A 24,470-nucleotide genomic window follows, 5' to 3' on the forward strand; every position below is an offset into this window, starting at 1 on the left:
GCTGTTGCTGTCTGGTCCCCGGTTTGTACTGTATTTTCGCGAGGAAACAGGGAGAGGAGAGGAGCGAGGAGTGGTGAGGGTGAGGGTGAGAGGAGAAGAGAACATGAGAGACAGAAGAGAGGCGTGCAGAAGGATTGGAGGAGAGGGGTACAAGCGAAGTACCTGATGAGGGCGAGTGCGCAAGCGGGCATTGATGCAACCACTGGAGCGGCGCCACCTAGAGGCCTGTGCCTGGCCTGGATCGGTCAGTGAGCGCCCGTGCCTGGGCCTGCACAGCGCCGGGCAGCACCCACTCGTGCCTGGGCCGTGGCGGGTACGGAGCCCTGTGCGCTGAGGCTAAGCCAACTGGCGAGGTACCGGCCAGGTATCTGCCACCAGCGCGGGACAAACGCAAGCAACGCAATCCGCTACCTAGTACTGTGCCTGTAAGTAAGATACGGGAGGAGTCGGCAGCCCCGTAGACGCTTCGCCAGCCGGGATGAGGCCTGGACTGGTGGTTGGTGCAGGGCCTGGAGGGGCAGTTGATGCGGCAGGGTTCACGCCAGCGTCCCAGTGGTCTGCAGGATGCGGTCGTGTCGCATCGAGGCTGTGCGAAATGAAGGGCTCAACAAGCCATGGAGGCTCTGTGATGTCGAGTGCCGACCAGCGCAGGTACGGAGCACTTGGCGGTACATGCACGCGCGAGCCAAACCTGGGAGCTACAGGGCCTGATGAGTAACACCAGACAGTGACCTCGGACGCTGTGCACGGTTCGGTGTCGATGACATCCGGTCCATCTTCATCCACATCAACTACCATTTCGCCCTCTTCTTCCCCTTCTGTCCTCTCTTTTCTGTCCAAGCCCTTGATAACACGCGATACTCCGGAATCTGACTTTATCAACTCTCCAGATGGCGCGCCACGCGAACACGCGGACTTCAGCCTGGAACAGGAATGACAACACGTGGAAGGTCTTCCCGCCTTGAAGCTGTCACCCTTCGCAGGAATGCACCCCACGATTGCTTCAACGCGACAATCGCTCACCCGCGTTCGACTGTCGTCATTCGCTTCTCCACCAGACTTTAGGTCCGCCGCCTTCCACGCCACGCACTGCATGCACATCAGCGAAAGGCCGGGGAAACGAAGCTGCGGGTTGGGCTTGGAGAGGTTCGCGCACGTCGTCTCCGTCATGTGCCCTGCCATCCGTCTAAATGCTGACGATCCATGAAGACGAGGTATCACTGATACAGTCCAATGTAGAAGCACATGCCATGGTTACACACACCAAAGCAGTTGGACAAAGCCACCTTGCTCCGTGCTACGTGCCGATAGTCATCGTCAATGCTCTCCCGCGCTTCCGAGAGTTTCCAAGTTCTCCTCCTCCTCCTCCTCATTACAAGCTTACTGACACGCTCTCTGTCTTCTCACCCGCTCTGCCGCTCTCACCAATCGGACGCTGACCATGGCGATGGTTTGAGATTCGGCACGAACAGGAACAGGCTGACGACTCTGCGGGCGACCCTGGCGACCCTGGCAACCTGGTCCAGCAGAATGCAGGGGAGTCGTGCGCTCCTCCACACCGAGTTTCATGCTTCGTCTGGGTAGCCCCACCAGACACCGGTCTGCAGACATGGATGACCATTAGCCAAGGCCTTGGACTGCTCAGCAATTGCACTTGTACGGAGTCAGATGCTACATTGATGAATTTCGCCAGCAAGGCCTTCTTCGAAAATGAATGCGCGCGGTGAGAAGACGAACCGTGCACAGAACACGGATGACCCTGCCATTGGATGCGTAGAAGCTACATCGGTAACTCCCCGCAGCCGTTGAGCTGTATCCTACTGGCCAGCGGACTGTCTGATGGCGCTGAATGACTGGCTCGGGCGGTTCACCAGTTGATGCGCGGAGAATGTCGTGCATCCATCTGCCCCCTCAGTAGGCGCTGCTGCAGGCAATGGGTGGTCATAGCTGGGCAGGTTCCAAAGACTGCCACGCAACTGCACTACGGACCAGATCCGCATGAGGCTGTCGTGTTGCCCGGCCTGTGTTCCGATCCACAGGCGCTTGGGCTGTAGTATCCCTACAAGTCATTGGGTGCTTCGTTCGAAAGCCGTACTGACTCGGGATCCATCGACGCTGGTTTGTGGTTGCATGTGCCGGGGAAGCTATATCGATATTCTCAGCTGCATGGCCAGCGTTGCAGTGACACAGAATGACCGTGAGTATTGTATGCGTCTAATGTGAGACAAGCACGCTATGAGCCAGTCGAGGGTGTTGTTATCAGCGCTTCAAAGTAGCTGGACAAAGGCCGCACATTATGACAGAGGCTTACAAGTAAAGTACCTTATGTGTGATGCTAACCCCAAGGTGGTCAGATACAGACTATTGGTGATGTTATCACAAACAATATGTTACTATCAAACGCACACACCACTCTCGTACAGTTTAGCCCGTTACCATTCTCTCTTAATCATCAAGCACCGTGATGCCAGATACCTCACTGTCGGGATAGTTGAAGGGAATGACGCTTTCTCCAGAAAGTGATGGAAGGATTCGAAAGCTATCAAAAAACGACATCACTACCATAAAAGAACATCATTAACTGTTCACCTGTTTCATAAATATATTAGATAAAAAGCAATTCGTGGTCATCAAGCAACTTCAAACTCGCATCGTCGAGATTGAAACGGGCCCCCCTTCTCCATCGTACCCCTGACTAGACCCGTTTGGCGGCCTCTTTTCAAGGTTCTAGGGTTCCAGGGTTTTTAGCAGCGGGAACCGGGAGTACGTACCGCCCCGCTGGTCTTCATTGGCTGGTGATCAAGCACGTGTCAAACGGTCAAATTATCCGATTTTTGTCCTTTTGGAACAAAGTTCAATGAAGTTGACCTTGGGTTGAAATGAACCTTGGCTTGCTTTGGTCGGAAGTAAGACGCCACAGTTCTTATTGTTGGCAGAGAAACGACCCTTTTCCTTGATTTTGAACTTTTTGGACTTTGGTGTTGGTGGGTGAGATATGTGCATCACGCGGTCATTCAGGCTGGGTAAGTCGGCAGGGGGAGACGGGTTATAGGGGGGACTGGTGATGGTGGGAGGCGTTGATTGTGCCATGGGGTCTCTCAATTTGAATAGAGAGGACGAGGCGTCGTGAAGTTTTATTTTTTTGGATTTGGGCTACATGACATCTACTTCGCGCAGCATTACTGGATAGGAAAGATATCGGCGTTGGATAGCTTTGTCGCATCACGTTTGCTTGTTCGTGTTTGAGTGCGGCAGCATGGCGGGTTGCGTTCTTATGAACAAGTCATGCCAGGTTGTAGAGGTGTAAGTCATGGCCGACGCCTTGATTGAGCTTGATTGAGTTAGGCTTCAAAATTCATTGAAGCCGTAACGCACGGCGGCCTCTAATCTATATGGGGTATCTGTCTTTCATTATGCGTTTCTCTTTGTAACCAGCGCCAGCCGTAGCTCTCCATGTCACGGCGTCGTTCCACGCTCTCCTCAGCAGACGCCGGCAGCCGTTTGCCCTGGCTGCTTGAAGATAGTCCCTTTCCCCCCTCTGATGACTTGGTCATGCAAATGAGAAGCCTGGCTTGCTTTCGGGCGGTGGTCATGATAATGCGGGCGAGTTTTCGCGTCCATCACGCTGATGGAAAGCAAAGTCGTAGCTGAACACCACCACAAGTTCCGCTGAAGATGATGTAGCTTTGGTGCTCATGGTGGAGTAATGTCATGCAGCAGCCGGATCCGCTCATGCTTCGTGCTTCTCCTCTTCGAGCAGTCGCTCCCTTCTCCTCACTTCACGCTCGATTCTCTGGATTCTGCTCTCCGAGTGCGCCAACACTTGAGAGCCCACAACTGCCCCGTTCTCGTACCATGATCGCACAAGCGCCTCGCTTCTACTTCGGAGAGCGGAAATCTCGGCGGTCTGCGCCATCTGCGTAGCCTCGATGGCCTTCATGCGCTTGGTGAGCGCAATCAGACTGGCGCTGGTGGAGGAGTCGGGGATGGGGATGTCCTTGACGGCGGTGAGGGCGGAGAGCGTGGCGGGGAAGGAGGACGCGGAGGAGAGGACGATAGATTGGACGGCGTCTGAGTCGAGCTGGGAGGGGGGTTGGGAGGGAGGAGGGGCGTGGAAGAGGTCTGGGTTGGACTTGTCTGCATATGCGAAAAAGAGGTCAGAGACGATGCGCTTGTATATAAGGATGGGTGATTAGGCGTGACGAGGGTGCACTGACAGATCTTGAGAAGCTCCGCATAGACGCGAATCTGGGACGTCATTTTGGCGAATCGCCGCTCCAAGGCGTCCATCTTGGCGACCGCGGTCTCGTGCTGGTTCTGGCTGGAGAAGGGAGAGGCGGTGGTGCCGTAGAGGAGATGCTCGATTCGAAGGAGGCGCGATTCAAGGAGGGAGATGGTCGCAAGAGTGGTTTTGTCGAGGGGGTCGTCCATTTCCGCGGACATTGTGAGCTGAATTGTCCCAGGCCGTGCGAGGCTGAGTATGGGGGTGACGGTTGGGCGCGTTCGCTCTGCGGTTTGCGTGGCACGGTTGAGTGAAGTTTGGTAATATGGAAGCAATTCGTCAGGCATGTGGTTGGTTGCACTATGACGCTTTGGCGGACAAGCTGTTCGGGTCGGCTTATTCGGATTGAAGCTCCCCGTCCGTTAGCGGCTAGTGCCGTGCACTGTGATTCGTTGATTTTCAAGTGCGCCGTTGATGCCTTATGTCTTTGAGTACAACATGAAGCTTCATACAGATTCACGATTACGAAGCGCTTGTCGATACATATGATGAGGCGTTTCCCGCAATGAGTTGAAATATCAATAGGATGTTTGTTGTGGCATCAGAAATTTGTTCATACCTTACCTGGTGAGACAGGCTCTGTACCTTATCGCCAAGACTCGGTGTATCAGAACACAACGTGCCTCCATGATTCCGGCGTCTCAAAGTGCCACATCGATCTCCCGCCTTTACAGAGAGGCTATGGATCGCCATACGACATTTGCCTGGAAAACACCCATCAGCATAGTCGTTACATGCCATGGTGAATATCGAATCGTGGCTTCAGAACAAACAATGAACTCTCGGCTACCGCTCCAAAAAAGCTACATGTACCAAGTACAGCGGCATGTGTCTTTGTGTGGGCCTTTGACAGTAGGTAGATAGGTACCTACCTTAGTTTACCTTTAGCACAAGCACACGAGCCATTGAATGACGACACCACAGAAGCCCATTCTTCATGATCTCAATTCCAACAGCTGCCGCATACGCATTGTCTCGGTCCTGCTAGTAGATGCAACGGACAGAAGCCGGAGTTGCGCAATCGCAATCGGGTTTGGGGTCAACTGAGAGCCACAGACCTTGGCCATCGTGATTGGCTGCGGGGGCCGGCCGCCAGGGTCCGGGGCACGCCCCCGCTGTAAAATGCAGTCACTGGCCAGCACAGCGCCTTTCTGCCCCCGTCAGGGCCAATCTGCCTCTAGTCCAGCAGCCGCCGTCACCTCCATCGTCAACCTCGCCTCATCCTCGCCTCGCCGCACCTGGCAGCCGGACGCCGCTCGTTTGCCATCGCTCTTCGTCCCGCCGACGCTCGCTCGCTGTTCCGACAAACGACGCATCGCGGCGCCTCCGGATATCCGATACCACTGGCCCTTGCCGGTGTCGCACGACAACGCTTCCGTCCGCTACACTCGGAGTTTGGCTTCGACCGCTGGTCAGACGACCAACTTCCGGCTGCGTCTCAGAGACAGAGAGACGCCTGCTGGGAGAGTGTACATCTGGCGCCGTTGAGCAGCGCGACTTCCCGCGATCTATGCCGTCGCGACACTGGCTATGACCAACTACCAAACCATTCCAGACAGGATCGCCTCTCCGGGGGGCTCCAGCAGCATGAGGTGAGCAGGAGGGCCGCGGGCTGTGCGCATTGAGATGCTGAACGTCCGACTGACTCGTCTCTTCTGGCTTATAGATCGCGGCGCCGAGGCGGAAAAGATGGCCATGGCGGGCAGGCTACGATGATCAGCAGCATCATCAACCTGCTGAATACCAGTTCGCGATCCCAACCTTCGATTTCGCATCTGCGATTGTACATGCTAACCTGAAGCCGTATAGTCGTCGGAGCCGGCACGCTTGCCATGCCCTCCGTCTTGTCGCACATGGGAATCATGCTGGGAGTCCTCCTCATCCTCTGGTCGGGCTTCACCTCCGCGTTCGGCCTCTACCTGCAGTCCCGCTGCGCGCGCTACCTCGACCGCGGATCATCCTCGTTCTTCGCCCTGTCCCAGTTGACGTATCCTAATGCGTCCGTCATCTTCGACGCGGCCATCGCCATCAAGTGCTTTGGCGTCGGCGTCTCGTACATGATCATCATTGGCGACCTTATGCCCGGCGTGGCCTTGGGCTTCAACAGCAACGCCGATAAGATTCCCTACCTGGTTGACCGCAATTTTTGGATCACTGCTTTCATGCTCCTGGTCATCCCCCTGAGCTTCTTGAAGAGGCTCGACTCTCTCAAGTATACCAGCATAGTTGCCCTGGTGTCCATTGGATATCTCATCGTCTTAGTTATCTATCACTTCTCCGTCGACCCCCATGCCGATCCAAGCGATATCCGCGTCATTCAATGGGCTGGAGCCGTCGAGACTCTCAGTGCTTTGCCGGTGGTCGTCTTCGCGTACACTTGCCACCAGAACGTGCGTTTGTTACTCTCCTCGGTTTTCGTGAAGTCGCTAACTCCCTTCAGATGTTCTCCATTCTCAACGAGATCAAAGACAACACCCCGGGCAGCGTCGTGCGAGTTGTCGGATCTAGTATTGGATCTGCAGCGTCCATCTACGTCTTGGTGGCCATTACTGGATACATCACCTTCGGCAACTCCATTGTTGGAAACATCGTATCCATGTGTAAGAACTTCTTGTGATCGGCACGATGAGCACCTCGTACTAATGCGATATATATCAGACCCCACTGGAGTTGCGTCTACCATTGGAAAGGCCGCGATAGTCATACTCGTGCTGTTTTCCATTCCTTTACAGGTCCATCCTTGCCGTGCCTCTCTCGATGCCGTCTTCAACTGGCGACCGAACAGGGGAAGCACGAGCGGCGGCCGAGCTGGATCTCCTCTGCTGACTTCAGCACCGGCACAACGCGGTGACCACGGCAGCACTGCGCCGATGTCCGATCTTCGATTCGCGCTCATTACTACGATTATTCTCGCCCTCGCTTACATTACGGCTCTCTCCGTTAGCAGTCTCGACCGTGTTCTCGCCTTCGTCGGGAGCACAGGGTCTACATCCATAAGTTTCATTCTTCCCGGTCTATTCTACTACAAGATCAGTGATCCCGAGAGCGTCCATCATCAGCGTCTGGCCAAGGGAGACGACGACATGGACGGCTCTGATGCATCTGATACCGAGGACACCGGGATGCTTGCCCAGAGCAGCCACAGCATTCGCAGTACGACCAGCGTCGCGAGCAACCAGAGCCGAAACGCATGGCGCTGGCGCAGAAAGTGGCGATGGGACCTGGAGCACATTGAGCACGGCCTTTTACGAAAAATGGCATTGGCACTAGCGGTTTACGGAATGATTGTGATGGTGGTCTGCTTGGTGATGAACATCTTTTTCGCCGTCTCTCATTAATTGTGTTCAGAAGGATGTTGCTCTTTTGCGGTAACACGCACAGAGACCGTGTGGGAGAGACAGTGAAAGGGGGAGAGAGAGAAAGAGAGAAAGAGAGAGAGAGAGAGAGAAAGAGAGAAAGAAAGAAAGAGAGAGAGAGAGAGAGAAAGAGAGAAAGAAAGAAAGAGAGAGAGAGAGAGAGAGAGAGAGAGAGAGAGAGAGAGAGAGAGAAGCTGGTTATCATGTCCTTTAAAGAGACGTTTGTTTTTGGTTTATGCCACAATCTCATTTGCAGAAGTTGTCGACATGCGTGGAGTTTAGACAAGGGCTCATTGGCGTTGAATCGTTTTCTTCATTTTAGTATTCCCTCCTTTTTCTGGACACCCGAGGTATACTGTTGACGAGGAGCTGTACAGCGAATTATATACTTATCATTCTGGGGGGAGTTGAGATTCATGATTTCACAATGTTATATGGCTTGTTGGAGACTTGGATTGATATGAACCACGCAGGAGAGTGGATATGCTTAGAATGGCACGAATCTCCATGCTGACTGCTGATCAAATTGACTATTGACTAGGTTCCCTTTTCCGTTCCGTTGGCCTTGATGCTTTCAGTGCAGTTTCCTGGTTGAACAGCCGTGTTGAAGAGGGGCATGTCAGATATGATAGCTGCAAGTGTATGAAGGGAATTCTGACTGCCTACGTTGTCGACCCAGGCTTTTGGACCCTTGATCTTGCCCCTTGACGATTGACTCCTTAACTAGGTAGGTAGTACGCAGACCAAACGCCAGGCGGTTCAATTCCGGCTCTGCCTGGGCCATTCTCATTGAACGCCATACAGCTTCAGCATTTGGCAATCCGCCCGCACTTTTGATCCTGCATTACCTCTCCAGCAGATTCCCGACAAATCCCCATCACATTCGTAGGCAGAGGCCAGGCGCTTTCGATTCGAATAAGCTTCGTATTATGTGCAACAACTTGAAGCTTCTTGTGGTATTCGCACTCCATGTCAATCCGTACCCAACGCCGTTAAATGCCCAAAAACACATATCATACACATCATCCCACAATCGACTTTTCACATCCTCTCGCCTTGGATGTCCCCCTACCGAATCCTCACATCGCCTGCCAGAACACTACCCTTGGACTCATTCTCCTTGGGAGCAAAGCTCCGCTTCGGCAAGATGCCCACCATGGATAGCAGCCGCCACGCCGTGTCCGTGGGCTGGGCGCCGACACCGATCCAGTACCGCGCGCGCTGGGAGTCGAGCTTGATGTCCTTGTGCAGCTTGCCGGAGTTGTCGTAGGGGTCGGGCTTGGGGATGGGGTCGTATGTGCCGATGACTTCGAGGGGTCGAGAGTTGCGCGCAGTGCTGACCAGAGTCGTCAGTCGAACTTCAAAACCTCATACGGCGCGGGTAGGTAGTTGTTCGAGGCGGGGTGGTGCAATTGAAGACGGCTGTGTACGTACCGAGCATGAGCCACGACAATGTTGTAGAAAGGCGAGTTTCGGCGCCCGAACCGGGCAAGGCGAATCTTGACGACCATGGCGAACGGTAGGGGCAATGCAAGGCAAAAGGGCTTCAAGAGGCGGCGAAGTCTCGTAACCGCAAAAAGCGCCGGACGATTGGCCGTCGTTTGGTGTTTTGCAGATTGGCCGAAAAAAAAACGGATTCGAGTCGGAGCTGCAGTTTCGCCGCCCCCGCCAATCACAGCGCCGCGGAGCAGGACCCGAAAACCGCTGACATCACGCTGGTGTTATCCCGGAGTAGCATAAACGGCAAGCTCGCTTTTGCTCGACCTCACGACAATTCCCGAGAGCGTCTCATGAGCAGCGGTCTTGAGCAGCTAGTTCACCGTCGAAGATTGTATCGTTGAGCGCGGGATTTCATTGCTTCGCTTTCTACGAGACCATCTGCATTCGTCTATACCAAGATTCACCATGGCTATCAAGGTCTGCTATGCCTCTCTGGAGTTGAATCGCTGCTTAGCGCTAACCGTTTGTTGCGCAGACCCTCGGCGCAAGGGCCGCGGCCGCGCTGGACCGGGAGCTCATGAGCACGGGCGCATTTTCAATCGACCAGCTCATGGAGCTCGCCGGGCTGGCGGTCTCGCAGGCAGGTGAGCAGCCGTCGCTGGGCGGGAGAGGTCCACGATGAGTCGACTGGCCCCGGATTGATTGCTGAGGCACCTCACTAGTCTACCGTGTCCAGCCCTTGGACAATGGCCCAAGAATCCTGGTGGCGTGTGGGCCTGGAAATAATGGTGTGTCGTCCCGGGCCTTATATCCTTTTTGCCGATGTGCAGGAGATCTGACCGAGATCTGGAAGGCGGGGATGGCCTTGTCGCCGCACGACATCTGTTTTACTACGGGTACAAGCCAACCATTTTTTACCCCAAGAGAAGCAAGAATGAGCTCTACCAGGTGGGTCGGCTTTCCTCACGTCTGCTTCAGACTAGCCACGCTCATAGACCATCGAATTTGCGAGCACAAGCCATGTTTTCCAAACAAAATTTCTTTCATCAGTATGTGCTTCTGGGTATCTTGAGTGGTGTTGTATAGTCACCCACCCGTCAAGGGGTGAGCGTGAGCGTTCATGGAGAGTGTTGGTTCTTTGGCATTCGACAATGCGTCGTGGATGGTACATTGTCGATGCCCAATTGCTTTCCACCCTGCTTCGATTTTTTCCTCTCTCCCCCTCGTTTCCCTACGTCGGTTGCCCACTCTCCCCCTTCATGGTTTCCTTGCTCTCTCTGAATTCTCTGGATTTCTACCCCCCTAGACCGTTTCCCTCACAGCAGCCAAAGTTACTGACCATGGCTCGCAGCGGTTGACGAAGCAACTCGAAGATCTCGAAATCCCATTTGTCGATGACTTCTCGGCCGCCATGAGATCGACGGACCATGTAGTGGATGCGATATTCGGTTGGTGCCTTTTGCTTCGTTGAGCCACAAAAGATGGCCTTCTTTGATTGACGCTCGCTTTAGGATTTAGCTTTTCAGGTGAGGTTCGGGAACCATTTCCGGCCGTGATCCAATCTCTCCAGGATACCAAAATCCCCGTCACTTCAGTAGATGCGCCGTCGTCGTGGGATATCGAAAACGGCCCCCCTAAGACGGGATTAGGAAGCTCTTTCATGCCGACAGCCCTTGTCAGCCTCACGGCTCCTAAACCGCTGGTCAATCATTTCACTGGCCGGCACTTTATTGGCGGACGGTACGTACCTCTTGGCCGGTGTATGCGCTAATAGGTCCTCTCAGGGCTGGCGGACTAACCAGCGGTCACAGGTTCGTGTCTCCATCGATTGCCAAAAAGTATAACTTCGAGGTCCCTCCGTACCAGGGCGTCGACCAGGTTGTTGAGGTAGGGTCGTCGGAGCAGAAACTCTGATTGAGCTCATCCAGGGGGTCAGTCAACTCCCGAGCCTTGCGTCCTGGTCGTGACTCTCTGTATTTCCTTTGGTTTCCGCTGGACTTGGGTGTCTTTCCTCGATTGTAATTGTGCTTAGTTGTTACATCACTTGGCAGCCCCCTCTCAGGCTGTTGGGACAGACGGGACTCGGACATCCGCCTTCACGCATTTCCTCGTTGACGATGGTGACTCCCTGAGGGCAGTTGCTGGAAGGCGGCCGGGAATCCGGACACAGATCAACCAAGAGAAGATATTCTTTCCCGCAGACTGGGCATTCAGCCATATGCGCCGTGCACATTTATCTGGAGTAGATTGTCCGTCGAGCACTCTGGGAGGCGGAGGTCAAAGGATGGTCAGGGGTAGGGCGAAGTCCTGGTCCTGGTGTTGGCAACATGAGCGAGACGAAGCTTGGTTCCAGCTGCTGAACGTGGCCGACGGAGAGTGGCAGGGTGATTTCCCGGCAATACAGCCGTTGAAGCTGAGTTAACCAAACGAGCAAGGCAGGACAGGCTTCCCGAGGAGATGTCCGGGCCTGAAGGTTTTAAGGGAGGATCTTGGCGGGATGTGGCTTCAGGCAAGGAGGATTGCACTGGAGATAACCCATCCGGATTGGAGACGGAGACAGCTACCAACCGTTGCCACTGCCCTGGCTGCTGGAGTCCCGAAGACAAGCCACGAGGCCACAGCGGACTTGGGGGGGAGTGGACAGGCGGGCTTGCAGTGGCCGTGTCCCCTCCGTCGCGGCGTCCAAGGTGCAAGATTCGCCGGCAGAAGGCACGGTTGTCGCAGCGGCGAGGGAGAACCATTTTGACAGATAAATCCGCGGTGCACCACCCGCATTTCTTTGTGCTGGCTTGAGCCATGTGTGATCCGACGTCCAAATGGGACACAGCAACGAGCCCGGAGCAAAAGCTCCCTGCCCGCTGTGATAGGCCGGGGCACCAGGCCGCGCTTACAAAACCGAGGCGAGCCCCAAGACGGTCCGCTTTTTCTAGAACTACCTACTACCTTCAAGAACTTTTCGTCCATCTCCGTTTTGTTGCTCCTTACGGTACTGACGCCTGCTGCAGACGGAGGCCCCGGGGTCTGGGCTCGAGGCTGGGCCGTTCGACTGTGGAAGGCCCCCGTGGCTGAAAATTCGCCAAGGGCCCTGGCAGGCGCAAGCACCGGCCATGCCATGCCGGTCTGGACGTCGGCCCTGCCTCCTGTTGATGCCATTGGCAATCTGCCATGACACCCACGGCTGCTCTCCGCAGCTAGCATCGGCACATGTCTCTGGACGAGCCTGGTTGGGAGATCCTGGATGGCCCAGGCAGGTCGACGGCCGCGTCTTGGTTGGATCCGGGACGTGCTTCGGTGCCTGCCTTGGAAAGCCTCGTGTGGCTGTCGACGGAACCATGGCGCTTGGGAGCTAGATACCAAGCTTTCTTCCCTGGCCAGGGTGAAGCACCCCACACGGCCCAAGCTATGGAACTGAAGGCGCCATGGGGTGGCGTTGTGTGGAGATATACCGCGGACGTGTGCCCCCACCCGGTGTATTTGAAGTCCGTTTGAGAAACTGCTACGGCTCGTTATCCGGTTCTCAAACGGTAGCAAGGGCAAACGGTAGCCAGGGCACTGGCCGGCCATGGCCTATCATGGGGCGGTCGTCTCCTGCAGCCGCTAGCAGATCTGACCGACGGCCTCAATGGGAGAGTGAGGACATATCACCGTCGTGCGTGTACGTATGTCGAGTGGCGACTGACGATATCACTTCCATGAAAAATATATACCAGGCATGGCTCGCATAGTATTTGGCTTCCTCTTCCGACAGGCCAGGTTCCATTGGACTACTGACGTGATGATCAGTTACAGCATGGCTTGGCAGGGTGTGGTGACTGGTTCACATGCTTCAGCCACAGCGGCGAGGGGGCATTGAGACACAGGCATCAGCAACATATGAGCACAGGGAGGATCCTAATCAGTGCCCCCGAATGTGCCAGACAGACTGATCATCACAGGTATTTCCGAGAGCGGCAGCGGCATCAAAGGGCTGTGTTGTTGAAGTCGATCCAATGCCGCTCTCACCAGCGCGATGACGCCAACGAGGAGACACAGACGAGCTGCACATCATCCAGCAGCTCATCAATACCTGGATGGGCATACGCTTCGGGACGTGGACCAGGACTCATGTCAGCCACAGGTGGCGCCGAGCCCGGAAGCCCATCTTCCATAGTGATCTACTCGATGCTAGATCCATCCAGGGACTTCCCGACTTCCAGCCAAGCGGAGTCTCGAACTGGCTACCACTTTCCATTGCCGTGCAACGGAGCATTAATAATGGTGCCCATTGTTCCAGTCCTTCGGGACAGGTTGCAATGCAGCTTCAACCTCAGTTTCAAATTGCCCATGGCTTCTGTGCGAATACCGATGCCTGAGTGCTTTGCCAGCCACCGAATCCCATCAGACCCTTGCAAGGGAACCCGACAAAGCTTGACTTGGTCACGGCCCTGCGTCTGAATGGTCCACTCAGAGCCAATCAGTGAGCGAGGTGGTGAGACTGCCCAGGATCTCGGCCCTTTCCTTGTGGTGTCTCGCGAAACTGCCGCTGCATGCTCTCGGTGAGCCTTGTCGCAGGGGGGAATTCACGGGATTGTGATCGCATGATCCGCACATCCTCAGTCCATTCTCGTGCTTGATTTCTTGCAGATCACGATCTCCTGAACATGAAACTCTATGTACTGTACAGACAAGTGCATAATACAACACATGCTGTCCCGATGTCCTCACAGGCCTCCGTCCGCCCAACGCGATGCCGTCGCAGGCTCCCTCGATGGCCGTCAACAAGCCTTTGCGCGGCGATCGACAGTGGCGTCCCCTTGCCACCGTGGGCGCTATCAGAAAAATCTAAACAGTCGCCACATGTGCGGCTCCTCCCTTGAAGCTTGTGTGGCTTTTCGACCACATGCTTGCGATAACAGCTTGACAGCCTTCTCACCGTCCGCCAGCAAACGCCCCCCAGGGGAAGAGGAGCATCGTCGAGCTTCCCGCCTTACCTTAGTCAGCCCTTCGGTCGATACCCGTTTGCGCGGCTGGCAGAATTTTACCCTCTTCCCCCATTGGAGGGCGGAGACTTTGCCGGCTGGCGGTGAACCGGGGGCGCGTCCGGCTTTCGGTTTTCCTCGTCAATGCGCGCGTCTTGGGACGGATTCTGGGCGCCCGGAGGAATTGCTCCTTGCCTGCCAGGCTCATAGGCAATGGGGAAAAACTTTTTCGCCGGCTGCTTGACGATTTTCAACGCCAGGAGTCGACGGTGATTACCTAAGATCGAGTCTGGGACGGCTTCATCACGACCGGACCGGATGGATGGATGCGAAGCGCGAAGCCTGGCAAGTGGAAAGTGAGATTACTATCAGCTGCGGACCGAGGTCGTTGGAGCCGTTCGAATAAGGTTTTTGCCAGGAAGTCCTAACGGTCTGTATGTGACCTGGCTTCAGTGAAACGGCCTTGAGGTGGGTCGCTTGAGTCTGCTCTCGAGGCTTATACGTGGCTGAGAGTTCGTTGCCACGAGGTATCATGGCTTCATCCTGGCCACATTCTAGAACTCCATGGACACAGTAACAGTGTTGTTCACATTGGGTGGGAAATGGCTGAAGACGGACAGGTTGGGCTTCTACCTTCGATACCGACGGTTCTACTTCCATGCCATCTTTGCCGCCAAAAGACGACGCCTCGAGCAACGGCTCCCGATTCCTTGTGGACATGGACAAGCGGAAAGCCTCGCCTTTCAGGTCCATTTTCTTTGGCTAAATGCGTTCTTCTGGACTTTGCCATGACGGCCAGACTAATCCGGGTTCAGGGATTATCAAAGCCGGAGTGGCAAGCGAACCCGGGCGGACGACCTAATGGAGAACTTCATCCTCTCTTATCGTGGAAATCGTATTTTCATGTCATATCTGGCCTCTTTTCCATCGCGTTAACTCGGCATGTGTATCACGTTCTGGCTTTGGTGTCGTCTATGCCCCACTGACCCTTTGAGAAGACGTGCCCTTAGCTGTTGATAGGCAGGCTCGCTCGCTTTACGCTTCTACGACCGGACCTCATCTCCGGGGTTTGGATCCTACCGGCACGTCATATACGGTTGCATCAAGTGCTGCAGCATAGCCGATGTGTCAATGCCCTCGTTGACGCGGCCTCCAGTGGGATTGGCAAATGACTGTGTGGATGAGTCGGAGTCAGGGGCTTGCTAACGCTGCAGGGACCTTTCGGCATGACAATCCGTCTGCTGCCTACGGACACAGTGGCCATTGATGCCCAAGTACGACCTTGAGAGGACGCTTCTTCTGGACGCTTCTATCTAGGAGGTTGCTAATGCTCTCCTAGGGCGCGGGATGTTGACAGACGATGCAGTCTCGAGCTTGAAATCGAGTCTGCTGTGGCGGGCTTGCAGGAAGACACCCTCGAGCGTCTCAAGGACGAGCCCGAATAGGTATATCTTGCGAGTTGGAGATGAAGCGAGGCGTCTTTGTTGCTGCAAACGGCTACACTATCTTCAGGGACGATGGTACTCAACGTCGATGTGTACGCCCCTCGCAGAGAAAGCACTGCCATTGTGCCGTGGCGGTGAATCCACTCGCCTGGGATGCAACCTCTCGGCCACTATCTGGTGCTGTGGGTATGAAGAGAGGAGAAGCCCCGACTTGTGAGTGCGAATCGGAACAGGATGGCGCGCTAGGGAAGCAGTTCTGCCCAACAGCCGTTGGCTTACAGGGAGTAAGGGGGCAGCACATTCCGAGCCCTCTTCCCCTCTTCCTTACTGTACGCCCGCTCAGTTCGCATGAGGTGGATTGCTTTTGTAATGGCAACTTCCTAATACTGGCTTTGTTTGGGTAGAGGGTGAGCGTGGGAGGATTCAAGATGAGGAAGGAAGTGATGGAGGGGACCATTGCGTGTTGTGGGATGCTCGGATATGTTATGGGTGTCCGAACGCCTTTGTTTGGTATGAGGGGTGCTTGATCTGGTTGGCGAACTGGGGTGGTTGGACGTTTACGGGTTGATGGAGGGTTGGGGGATGATGATTTGCGAGGATGGTTCTGAAAGTGTGCGATGATGGGGCTAGAGCATGCCGAGATGATTGTCCTATTGCCGCGGTTGGGTGGAAGCGAAGGTTCGTAAGGAGTGCGCATGAGGGCCGCACTCATGTGACGTGTGTGCCACTCCTCCTGAACTCTGATACCCTCTTTTTCCAATTTTGAATTTTCTCACATGAGTGGATGTTGTGCGAAGTCTGTGGTGTGATACTGTAGGATGGATGATCTTCATGGACGATTTGCGGAGATGTTGTTTGGTTTCGCTGTGGGAGGCGGGAGAAAGACTTTGGCATTGTGGGTTGCATACTGGATGGGGTAGATGTGTTTTCGGGAATATGAACTCTTGGATGGATATTGGCGGGTTTGGGGTGTTGTTGGGATGTCTAGGCTTTGATTTGGAGAGAGAGATGTGTGTTCGGGCGGTTATCTCCCAGGATTCTCGGAAAGATGGCCGGGAGGGTGGGCTTAACGAACCGTTGAGTGTATCACGAGGAGCTGGGACGTTTTCCTGCGGGAGACTGTGGACAAGTCCGAGGAGACTCTGGCCTAGGACTTGGTCAAGTAGCCGCCATGCGTGTTACACTTTACGCGTGATACATATATGAAGCCGGGTGAAGAGAACAAGACTTGTGCCATGATAAGTCAGTTAAAGACTGTTCAGTTCACCCGACGAAGCACAAATCTTCCCACGGAAGGACAGAACCAAAGCAAAACTAAGCTCGCTTGATTCTACTGCTGCTTAGCAGAGTGATGGGTATTGGCCGTATCCTGCTGCTGATCCGAAATGCCCTGCTGGACGGGCGAAGGCGGACGCAGAGCGGAGGGAAGTGGATACCCCCTTTTTTGCCGTGCTCCGTCCGGGTTCGGGGGACGGCCCCGCTGGAGATGGGATGAGGTTGGTGGGTGTACAGCATATTGTTTACGCTGCCGTTTGTTTTCTTTTGGGGATCTCAGTTGATGGTTGTTTTGGATTTGCTTCCGGTTTTCTGTGTATGTACATTTTCGTGGGGATTTATCTAGCTGTGTTGTGTGGTTATGGGGAGGCGGAAGTTGGCTTTGCGGGAGGAATGAGGACAGTGATGATGATGATGAGATGGTGAACAGTTCCTTATAGGACTTGAAGGGCTTTCGAGGGATATGACGAGGATTCAAGGAGAAGTGATGCGGTTCATAAATATGGTCCTGCCGCTGTGTATTTTTTTGAGAGTTCGCTGAGTGTTTTCCGATATTCGGGTTTCTATCGTCAGACTGGCCAACTGTCATTATAAGCGTCTTGAGTCCACGATGGTCTTACGATGATGTTATTCTGAGCGCAATTCTGGCTTGCTTGTGGATTGCTCTTCGTCGGTGTGGGCAAGCGCATCAAAAGGAGCAGGTTGGAAGCATCTCTTACATATTGCATGTGGACTTCAGGGCAGCAACATTGGAAGAACGATGGGGCAGGGTGTGGGAGAGCTTGTTATGCACCACCGACATGATGATGGGATTTATGTTCTGAAGATTTGGTTGGATTTACAGGAGACTTCATTGCCAACTTCGTCTTCTCAACTGGTTCTATGAATTGCGAATTCGTACAGTACTTCCTAAGGGGATTGGCTGGCCAGCACCCCAACCTGGCTATCCAGCAGCCCGGTAAACCCAATCTGCATCATTTCTACTGCTACCATTGCCACTGATCTAGAATTGAAAAAGGGTTTCTACTTCCCACTGCTGTCGCGATATATATCTAGACTGGTTATATACTTCTCTTTCTAGTGAATAAGGTATAAAAAGACTAGCTTTTCCATGGCATATACGAAGCACATGCAACCCATTGTATAAGCCAGATCAACAAGCGGCTGGCTGAAACTCTGCGAAGCATAGGGTTATCTGCCCGGCTCGGCTTGTATTCCTTCCTTTTGCCCGCCAGATGGCCCCCAATACTTGGCTTGACTTGATCGGGTTTATCATGGGATTGTTGTTACCTGCGTGTGAGTAGGTGGAAAAGTGTGAAAGAATCCGTGGGCAAGTCTCACCGGTCTCTGGCCCGGAATCAAAAGTGGCGAAAAAAAAAATATAGGCAGTTGCGAAAGAAATATAGTAATTCTCAATGGCTGTTTGGCTAAGATGAGCTTAAACGATAGACTGACACAAGTATAGAAGTGATCATTTAGACTTTGGATGGACTATGTGGCGCATGCTGCTAGACGAACGACCAGTTGCTCTACCTACCTACTATGGTTATGACTCCATGTAAATCCTTGACCTGTGAGCGTCAATATTTTGTAATGCGGCTCGAAGTCGCAACCTTCTCGTCGAGTGGTCGTTGTTTTTCACATTATACTGCTTGGATTGTCGAGGCGGTACGTTCATTTGTCCATTGGTCTACGGGTAGACGCGAATCACACATGGCCTATCAGCGAGTTTTTTTTTTATGTACGACCTCACCCAGTTCCAACACATTAGGCATTGCGACTGCTGAGTACAGGAAGTCAATGTTCCTGTCATTCAACTGCAAAGGTTGTCATATCAACACCTTATCTGCTATTGCTGCATCTGGCGACTATAGCTTGTTTGACTGTAACTCTTCGGAGGCTTGATCTATGAGGCATTGGACAGGACTGGGTTCTATCTATCGGCATGGTCCACTTCTTGCTATAGTCTATTCATGTTCGATGTAGTCCGTTCGTCGTCTATCTCGCTCAGAGAAAGGCGAGAGTCAAGTAAACCATTACAAGCTTCCGGACTTGGGCAGTACTAACTTGCACAGCATTGGCGAGGTAAGAACTCATAGGCCAATGAGTATCGGAACCAGTCACTCTTGCAACTACCTGATGACAATGACCGATGTACAGGCTCGTTAGCCCTTCCCATACGCTCACTTTAGCTTGACGCCTTTGGCATTGACTCCGCGTGTGCAGTACGTAGCTGCATTAGTTTGCGCATCTACGCATTGGCTTTTAAGAGTAAGGTAGCTAGGTAGCTAGCACAACGCCAAGGACGTGTTGATGAAGTGTAGTGTCAAGAAAAAATCGGTGTGTGATACTGATAGAAGACCGGGGGAGGGGCACTCCAAGTTTGGAGACTTGTGGATGCCCGCAGCCCCAATTTGTATCACAAACGCTTTCGGCATTTCTGAAGCAATGTCGGGTGTTTCGCGGCAATAGGAAGAGGCAAGATGAGGCATAATCCACAAAGGCTGGAGTTACCGATTGCCAAGCTCTGATGCTACAACTTCCTGATTAGAGATTGAGTAATCGCAGCCGCGTAGAAGAAGAAGATTTCTAGAAGCAATATTCCGTGGAATCCGTGCCATGCCTGCTCTTCTGCCGAGTCCTCTTGTTTCCCCGCCCCATGTTTCGAACTGGCACAGGACCTCGAGCGCGGCATGTCCAGGAAGTTGAGGCTAAGGGATGCAGGAGGATGTGCCGTCTTGCCTACTTGAGAATGCGCTTGCTGACGCCATGCCTCCCGGTGAGTGACTAACACGTACTTGGACGCCCTTGAAGAGCCTCACGGCGTCTTTGAACCATGGAGAGATTTGGGCACGATGCTCATGCGACGGCTCGGCTGTTTTTGATCGGGGGTCCTTCTCGAGTGGGCCGTCTCTACTTGCGGAGAGAGCATACAGTTGGTCTACCTATGTATAGTATTGTTGATTTAGTGAGACTAGGGCACCGCTTACACCATTCTATGCGTCACTCGTAATAATCATCCTCGTTCCAAAAAGTGGCACTTTAATTACTCAAGAATGCCGTGCTATTGTGCCGCGTCAAGATCTCGATGAGTATCCCATGTGGGACGATGGTTACCCCCGGAAGAGTGGAAGGTTACCGTTACACCGTGCTCGGGCTTCCACTGGAGCGGTTCTTACAAGTATGCCGGTCCGCTCGTGTGCAGTCGACGCCGGATAAGTGAGGTGCAGATGCAGGCTATGTTAGTTATATGACACGCGCATGGTAGTGCGCACGCCGGTGGTTGCTCCATTGCGACACGATCACAGGGAGGACTCTGCCACAAAAGTATCTGCAGTTGTGTTTAGTCCAGGCGCAAGTCGTAGCCTTGATGTGGAACAGCCCGCGGATAGTGGCTCTTAAATGCGATGTGTATGAGAGGTATGAGCACATTTATCCGCCGACCGCATGATACGGGCTCCGAGCATTGGTATGTGAGTCCGCGGGATGGGGATAGCCCTAACTGATGGGCCGTGCTCAACTTTCTCTCGTCCTGTTGCGCCACCACGTAGCGAAGTTATAGACATACTGGACCTGACCTGTAATATACTTGTTCTAGCAGAGGCATTGTGCTCAATTCGGGAGCCCGAAAACTCGACCTAACACTTGCTGATTTATCCCCCTTTCCCGAGCTCGTACAGAGACGTTTACTGATGCGTAGCAAATATATCAGTGCTTTCTACACATAGACTCGTCTTTCAACGTTTCCCAAGGTTTTCCAGGGTATACAAGGCATTTACTAGGTACGGGCATCTCCGTACTTGCAGAAGGGCTAGGGAAGCCGCCCAAACGGGCCGTTCAGGGGGGACGGACCCGGTAACGGGGCGACGGGTCGGCCGCAGAGCTCCTCCATCCGTTTCAAACAGCCTCTGGAGACTAATCCTGCAGATCAAACTGACAAGCGAGCAATCACCAGCTAGCTGCATATGATGCTTCAGTGTGTGGTGCTTTGCTGCAGTGACAAGGATTTAGACGAGGTTAGTTTAGTACAAATCCCGCATAATGGGACACGATCGAGTCGAGAAAATCAAGCTCAGAAATATCGTCACAAACTGTATTATCAGCTGTGAGAAAGCTCCATCTTGTGGCATATGCGTGATTCGATATAGTCCTCCTCCTTCGAATTCAAGGTTGTTCTATTACAGCAAGCCCAGGTTTATGCTAACCCAATTGTAATCACCTCGTAACTGTAGAATGCAACTTACGTGACATGCCCCGTTGGACATGCATGGGTCTCTTGTCATTTTCTCATTTCTTGTGAGAAGCATCCCATCATGGTTTAACAAGGGCAAAGGCCGACGCTCGATTTTGTCTCTTAACTTCTTCGTTTGGAGATACCGCCGATGCAGCTGCAGGTTGGCCGGGAGGGAGGCCAGGCACAAGGGCGGAGAGCGGATTTGTGCGGCATATTGAATCGGTGTTAGGGATGTTTTCCGGACCCGAGCTGACTTGCAAATGACACTGTCTAACTGCGAGCTTTCGAGGGAGAGGCAAGGACGACTTGCGTACCAGCACTGACACGCCTTTGTGGTCTCTACAGGCACGACGTCTATCTGGGTTGTGTCTATAGAGCTTGAGCACTGTGAGCCATTGTGTGTGGGAATTGCCTTCGAGCATGTCGCGTTATGACGGTCCGCCCAGATAACGAGTCGAACCCGAGCTACTCCGCGAACCCCGGTCACCAACAGTCTTTGACAGCGGGGTTATTGTGCGCTGGCATATCACCTTATGCGGCCGGGTTCCGAAGCCGCCGTGGCGGGATGCATGCAATCGAAAGCGAGGAGACTTCCAGCCGGGAATGATAGGTCAAGGTGTCCAAGGTTGTCCACCATGAAGAACTCGAGCTATGCAACTCGACGCACGAGAAGTTCCACTAGCAGGTTGAAGACACTCTCTGTTGGAGTCGACATCACGGATGCAAGCAAGGAACCAGGTACTTTATGCTTCAAAACCTCAAAGCACGCAGATGGACTGACTGCTGCGACGGGAGTTGGCCGGCCCAGGAGGCCAGCACAAATGCTGAGTTGGGCAACCTCATGGAATAAATCAGCCAAGGTCCAGACATCCAGCTTGCCCAAACGGCCGTACCCTCAGACAGGGCAAATCCTCGCTCTGTAGGAATCTTCAGCTGCAGCGGCACGGCTGCGTCTCATTGGAATCTCATCAGTACGCCCTATAAGGCCGTGGCTCGAAATGGCTCTGAAACACGAATCTACAAATCTAATGACGGTGTCGAATCGGTGTAAGTGATCTCAGTTCCCGTGCTCTCCTGCTGTTGGTCCTCGATGCCTTCTCAAGGCTTCATGCTGGCTTTCAATACTGCTCTTTGGTTACCGATCATGCAAGTTGCTCCGTACACCAACCCGGGCATGCATGGACGTGTTCACGTACGTGCCTGTCAGACGAACCACACCCGGGGAATCTGTTCCAGTCTCATGACGACTGCCAACCTTCTCCACAAATAATTGGAGAGCAGAGCTTTTGCGTCCTCCTGCAGATGCCTCGTGCAAATTCGGTAACGACATGCGAGCTGACTGGCAAAGCCATGCAGGAACAGGCTCGGTTGGAAACCAATTGGCGTGAGCCTTGATACAACGTCTGGGGGTCGTTCATGCAAGCACATACATATATAGCAATGCCAGTGCCTGCATGCCCGCAGAACGACCGGATGGAGTATTATTATATGTTTCGTACGGAAGACGTCGTGACGTTGCATTGGTACCAGGGCCCCCCTTCCGGTCCATCCACCCACACATACATGCTTCATTTTAGCCACGGCAGAATGCTACATGGCCTGGGTCTGCCCGCGCCCTCGCTCAACATCGACGCTACGACAAGCATCACTACTAAGGTCCGTTGAATACATATGCATGGGCACGAGCATGGGATGAAGCTGATGTCAAAAAAAAGGATACTTATGACGCCTATCACTGGGCTACTTTTCCATTGCTGGCAGCATATACAGCACCGTTATCCACAGACACCACAGTTTCCACACCACTTCGTCCCATCGCTGGCCTCGCTTCTGCAACGCGAGCACCGACATGGTGCTTCCGATGCCTGCCGATGCCGCCCATCCCCACAGAGACGCATTCCAGAAGAACGGACACGCTACCGACCAGAACATGACCATGGCCGCCAGCGAAGCTCGAGCCGCCGTCTCGCCGTACGTCAGGGGCATCGTGAGCCGTCCGCGCGCCATGTCGCCTTCAATGTCCGGCAAGTCCTGGGCGTGGACCGTTGTCATGATGATGGCCCCCGTCACCAGGATCCAAGCGAAGCCTCGTGGCAGCAGCTCGCCGCCTGAGAGCGTGGCGAGGGCGCCCCAGCTGAAGCACATGAGGCCACCCGCGTTGAGGGCGTTTCGAATCCAGATGCCGCTGCTGCTGCCTTCCAGGTCGTTGTACATCCAGATGAAGACCATCAAGGTGATGCTCGCGCTGTAGCCGCCAAAGAGAAGACTCAAGCCGACGGCGGCCATGATGGAAATGACGAGCCAGTCTCGGGCTTGCTCTGGTGTAAGTCGACGTGAAGGCAGCGGCCTCCATGGCTTGTTGACTGTGTCCTCTACGATTGCTCCCTCGAGACGTTGGTTGGCGATATCTTCGACCAAGAGGTTGAGCCAGATCCACGCGAGCATCTGTGGCATCCGGGACGCTACACCCCATCCATTGGTGACATTGCTCCCATCAGGGCCTGCCGTTGTGAGTTGTGTTTTCGACAATGCTGCCGTCGCAGCAAATATAGTCTGAGGGATGATGACAGTCTTGAAGTCGCTTTTGGTGAAAAGGAAGAGAGTCTTCAGCTGATAGAATGGAGTCCGCTTCTGCAATAATGGGTTGCAAGAGTCAGCAGCTGCCTCCGAGCCGCGGGAAGTAGACGAAGGGCATATGCAGGCTCTGGTTCGGATCCTACTTACGGAGACATCTAGGATTTGTCCTACATCGGCACTGTTAACGGTGTCCGTATCAGGGGTGGTGACACCCTTCTCCAACAGCACGTATTTTCCCATTGCCTGCATCTTGAAGAGGAAAGTAGGAGTGGCTTGCCGAGACTCAAATGCCGGTGATGGGAGAAGATGGCAATTACCTATTAAGACGAAGCAGATACGATGCCATCAGGAGAAGCGGAACGGTAGTGGCTATATGTAGTACCCATACCCGGCGCATGTTGGCTTTCGCACTCGCCCTTTCCCAGCAAAGACAGACCGCGGACACCGAGGAGGATATTACAGTACTTCACAACATGGCCCCGACTCTATCAAGACTGGGCCCCATAGTCTTTGACCCAGAGTTGCGGCCCGGCACCCTGGGTCTGTGCTGCACAAGTACATGTAAGTAGGGGTACTGTATTATACACACTACATGCGATATCTTTGTTCGAGAGGGGTGACAACGACCAACAACCATCGGACGATTTCAACCCTCCCAGGCTGTGAATCAGGCTGTGAATCACTAGTGCCTCTGGGCTGCGGTGGTATTCGAATGCAGTTCTCGCTCCATAGTAGACATGTGGACGGGGACTTTCAGATGGAGCCGGATCAAGAGCCGGCTTGGGGATTCCATATGCGGTTGCCACATTAGTCAAGTCTCTCAACCAACAACTATCGTGACAACCCACACGCAATTGTGCGGTGAAGCTTGTCGGCTGTGATATCGAGGGACACACTTCGTCC

General features: G+C 53.8%; 10 protein-coding genes across 10 annotated transcripts; 5 read left to right on the forward strand and 5 right to left on the reverse strand.

Annotated features, from left to right (window-relative positions):
* Positions 1-411: 411 nt before the first annotated feature.
* Positions 412-2,059, reverse strand: CCMA1212_006824 (uncharacterized protein; the record flags this gene model as incomplete). Its single annotated transcript, XM_073704020.1, is given in 4 exon segments — positions 412-1,089; positions 1,426-1,601; positions 1,619-1,637; positions 1,872-2,059. The coding sequence occupies 4 exon segments, from the start codon at positions 1,998-2,000 to the stop codon at positions 412-414; spliced, it is 1,002 nt and encodes a 333-aa protein (XP_073557551.1). The 5' UTR covers positions 2,001-2,059.
* Positions 2,060-3,730: 1,671 nt separating this feature from the next.
* Positions 3,731-4,443, reverse strand: CCMA1212_006825 (uncharacterized protein; the record flags this gene model as incomplete). Its single annotated transcript, XM_073704021.1, has 2 exons — positions 3,731-4,137; positions 4,218-4,443. The coding sequence occupies 2 exons, from the start codon at positions 4,441-4,443 to the stop codon at positions 3,731-3,733; spliced, it is 633 nt and encodes a 210-aa protein (XP_073557552.1).
* Positions 4,444-5,404: 961 nt separating this feature from the next.
* Positions 5,405-5,770, forward strand: CCMA1212_006826 (uncharacterized protein; the record flags this gene model as incomplete). The annotated part of the gene is made up of 1 exon (XM_073704022.1): positions 5,405-5,770. One exon carries the CDS (start codon positions 5,405-5,407, stop codon positions 5,768-5,770), a length of 366 nt encoding a protein of 121 aa, XP_073557475.1.
* A 99-nt stretch (positions 5,771-5,869) lies between these two features.
* CCMA1212_006827 (Vacuolar amino acid transporter 6) lies at positions 5,870-7,620 on the forward strand (the record flags this gene model as incomplete). Its single annotated transcript, XM_073704023.1, has 5 exons — positions 5,870-5,874; positions 5,949-6,028; positions 6,092-6,672; positions 6,723-6,882; positions 6,941-7,620. The coding sequence occupies 5 exons, from the start codon at positions 5,870-5,872 to the stop codon at positions 7,618-7,620; spliced, it is 1,506 nt and encodes a 501-aa protein (XP_073557554.1).
* A 1,086-nt stretch (positions 7,621-8,706) lies between these two features.
* On the reverse strand, positions 8,707-9,149 carry CCMA1212_006828 (uncharacterized protein; the record flags this gene model as incomplete). The annotated part of the gene is made up of 2 exons (XM_073704024.1): positions 8,707-8,974; positions 9,073-9,149. The coding sequence occupies 2 exons, from the start codon at positions 9,147-9,149 to the stop codon at positions 8,707-8,709; spliced, it is 345 nt and encodes a 114-aa protein (XP_073557467.1).
* Positions 9,150-9,543: 394 nt separating this feature from the next.
* CCMA1212_006829 (uncharacterized protein) lies at positions 9,544-10,992 on the forward strand (the record flags this gene model as incomplete). Its single annotated transcript, XM_073704025.1, has 7 exons — positions 9,544-9,555; positions 9,614-9,722; positions 9,801-9,866; positions 9,932-10,026; positions 10,430-10,526; positions 10,590-10,818; positions 10,890-10,992. The coding sequence occupies 7 exons, from the start codon at positions 9,544-9,546 to the stop codon at positions 10,990-10,992; spliced, it is 711 nt and encodes a 236-aa protein (XP_073557468.1).
* Positions 10,993-11,113: 121 nt separating this feature from the next.
* CCMA1212_006830 (uncharacterized protein) lies at positions 11,114-11,311 on the reverse strand (the record flags this gene model as incomplete). The annotated part of the gene is made up of 1 exon (XM_073704026.1): positions 11,114-11,311. One exon carries the CDS (start codon positions 11,309-11,311, stop codon positions 11,114-11,116), a length of 198 nt encoding a protein of 65 aa, XP_073557639.1.
* Positions 11,312-12,700: 1,389 nt separating this feature from the next.
* On the forward strand, positions 12,701-14,280 carry CCMA1212_006831 (uncharacterized protein; the record flags this gene model as incomplete). The annotated part of the gene is given in 4 exon segments (XM_073704027.1): positions 12,701-12,708; positions 12,909-13,506; positions 13,526-13,613; positions 13,742-14,280. The coding sequence occupies 4 exon segments, from the start codon at positions 12,701-12,703 to the stop codon at positions 14,278-14,280; spliced, it is 1,233 nt and encodes a 410-aa protein (XP_073557479.1).
* Positions 14,281-14,638: 358 nt separating this feature from the next.
* Positions 14,639-15,022, forward strand: CCMA1212_006832 (uncharacterized protein; the record flags this gene model as incomplete). Its single annotated transcript, XM_073704028.1, has 1 exon — positions 14,639-15,022. One exon carries the CDS (start codon positions 14,639-14,641, stop codon positions 15,020-15,022), a length of 384 nt encoding a protein of 127 aa, XP_073557478.1.
* Positions 15,023-22,730: 7,708 nt separating this feature from the next.
* Positions 22,731-23,816, reverse strand: CCMA1212_006833 (uncharacterized protein; the record flags this gene model as incomplete). The annotated part of the gene is made up of 1 exon (XM_073704029.1): positions 22,731-23,816. One exon carries the CDS (start codon positions 23,814-23,816, stop codon positions 22,731-22,733), a length of 1,086 nt encoding a protein of 361 aa, XP_073557477.1.
* Positions 23,817-24,470: the final 654 nt, after the last annotated feature.

Source organism: Trichoderma ghanense (assembly GCF_004382785.1).
Source record: "Trichoderma ghanense strain CCMA-1212 chromosome Unknown scaffold_8, whole genome shotgun sequence".
Classification (NCBI taxonomy): domain Eukaryota; kingdom Fungi; phylum Ascomycota; class Sordariomycetes; order Hypocreales; family Hypocreaceae; genus Trichoderma; species Trichoderma ghanense.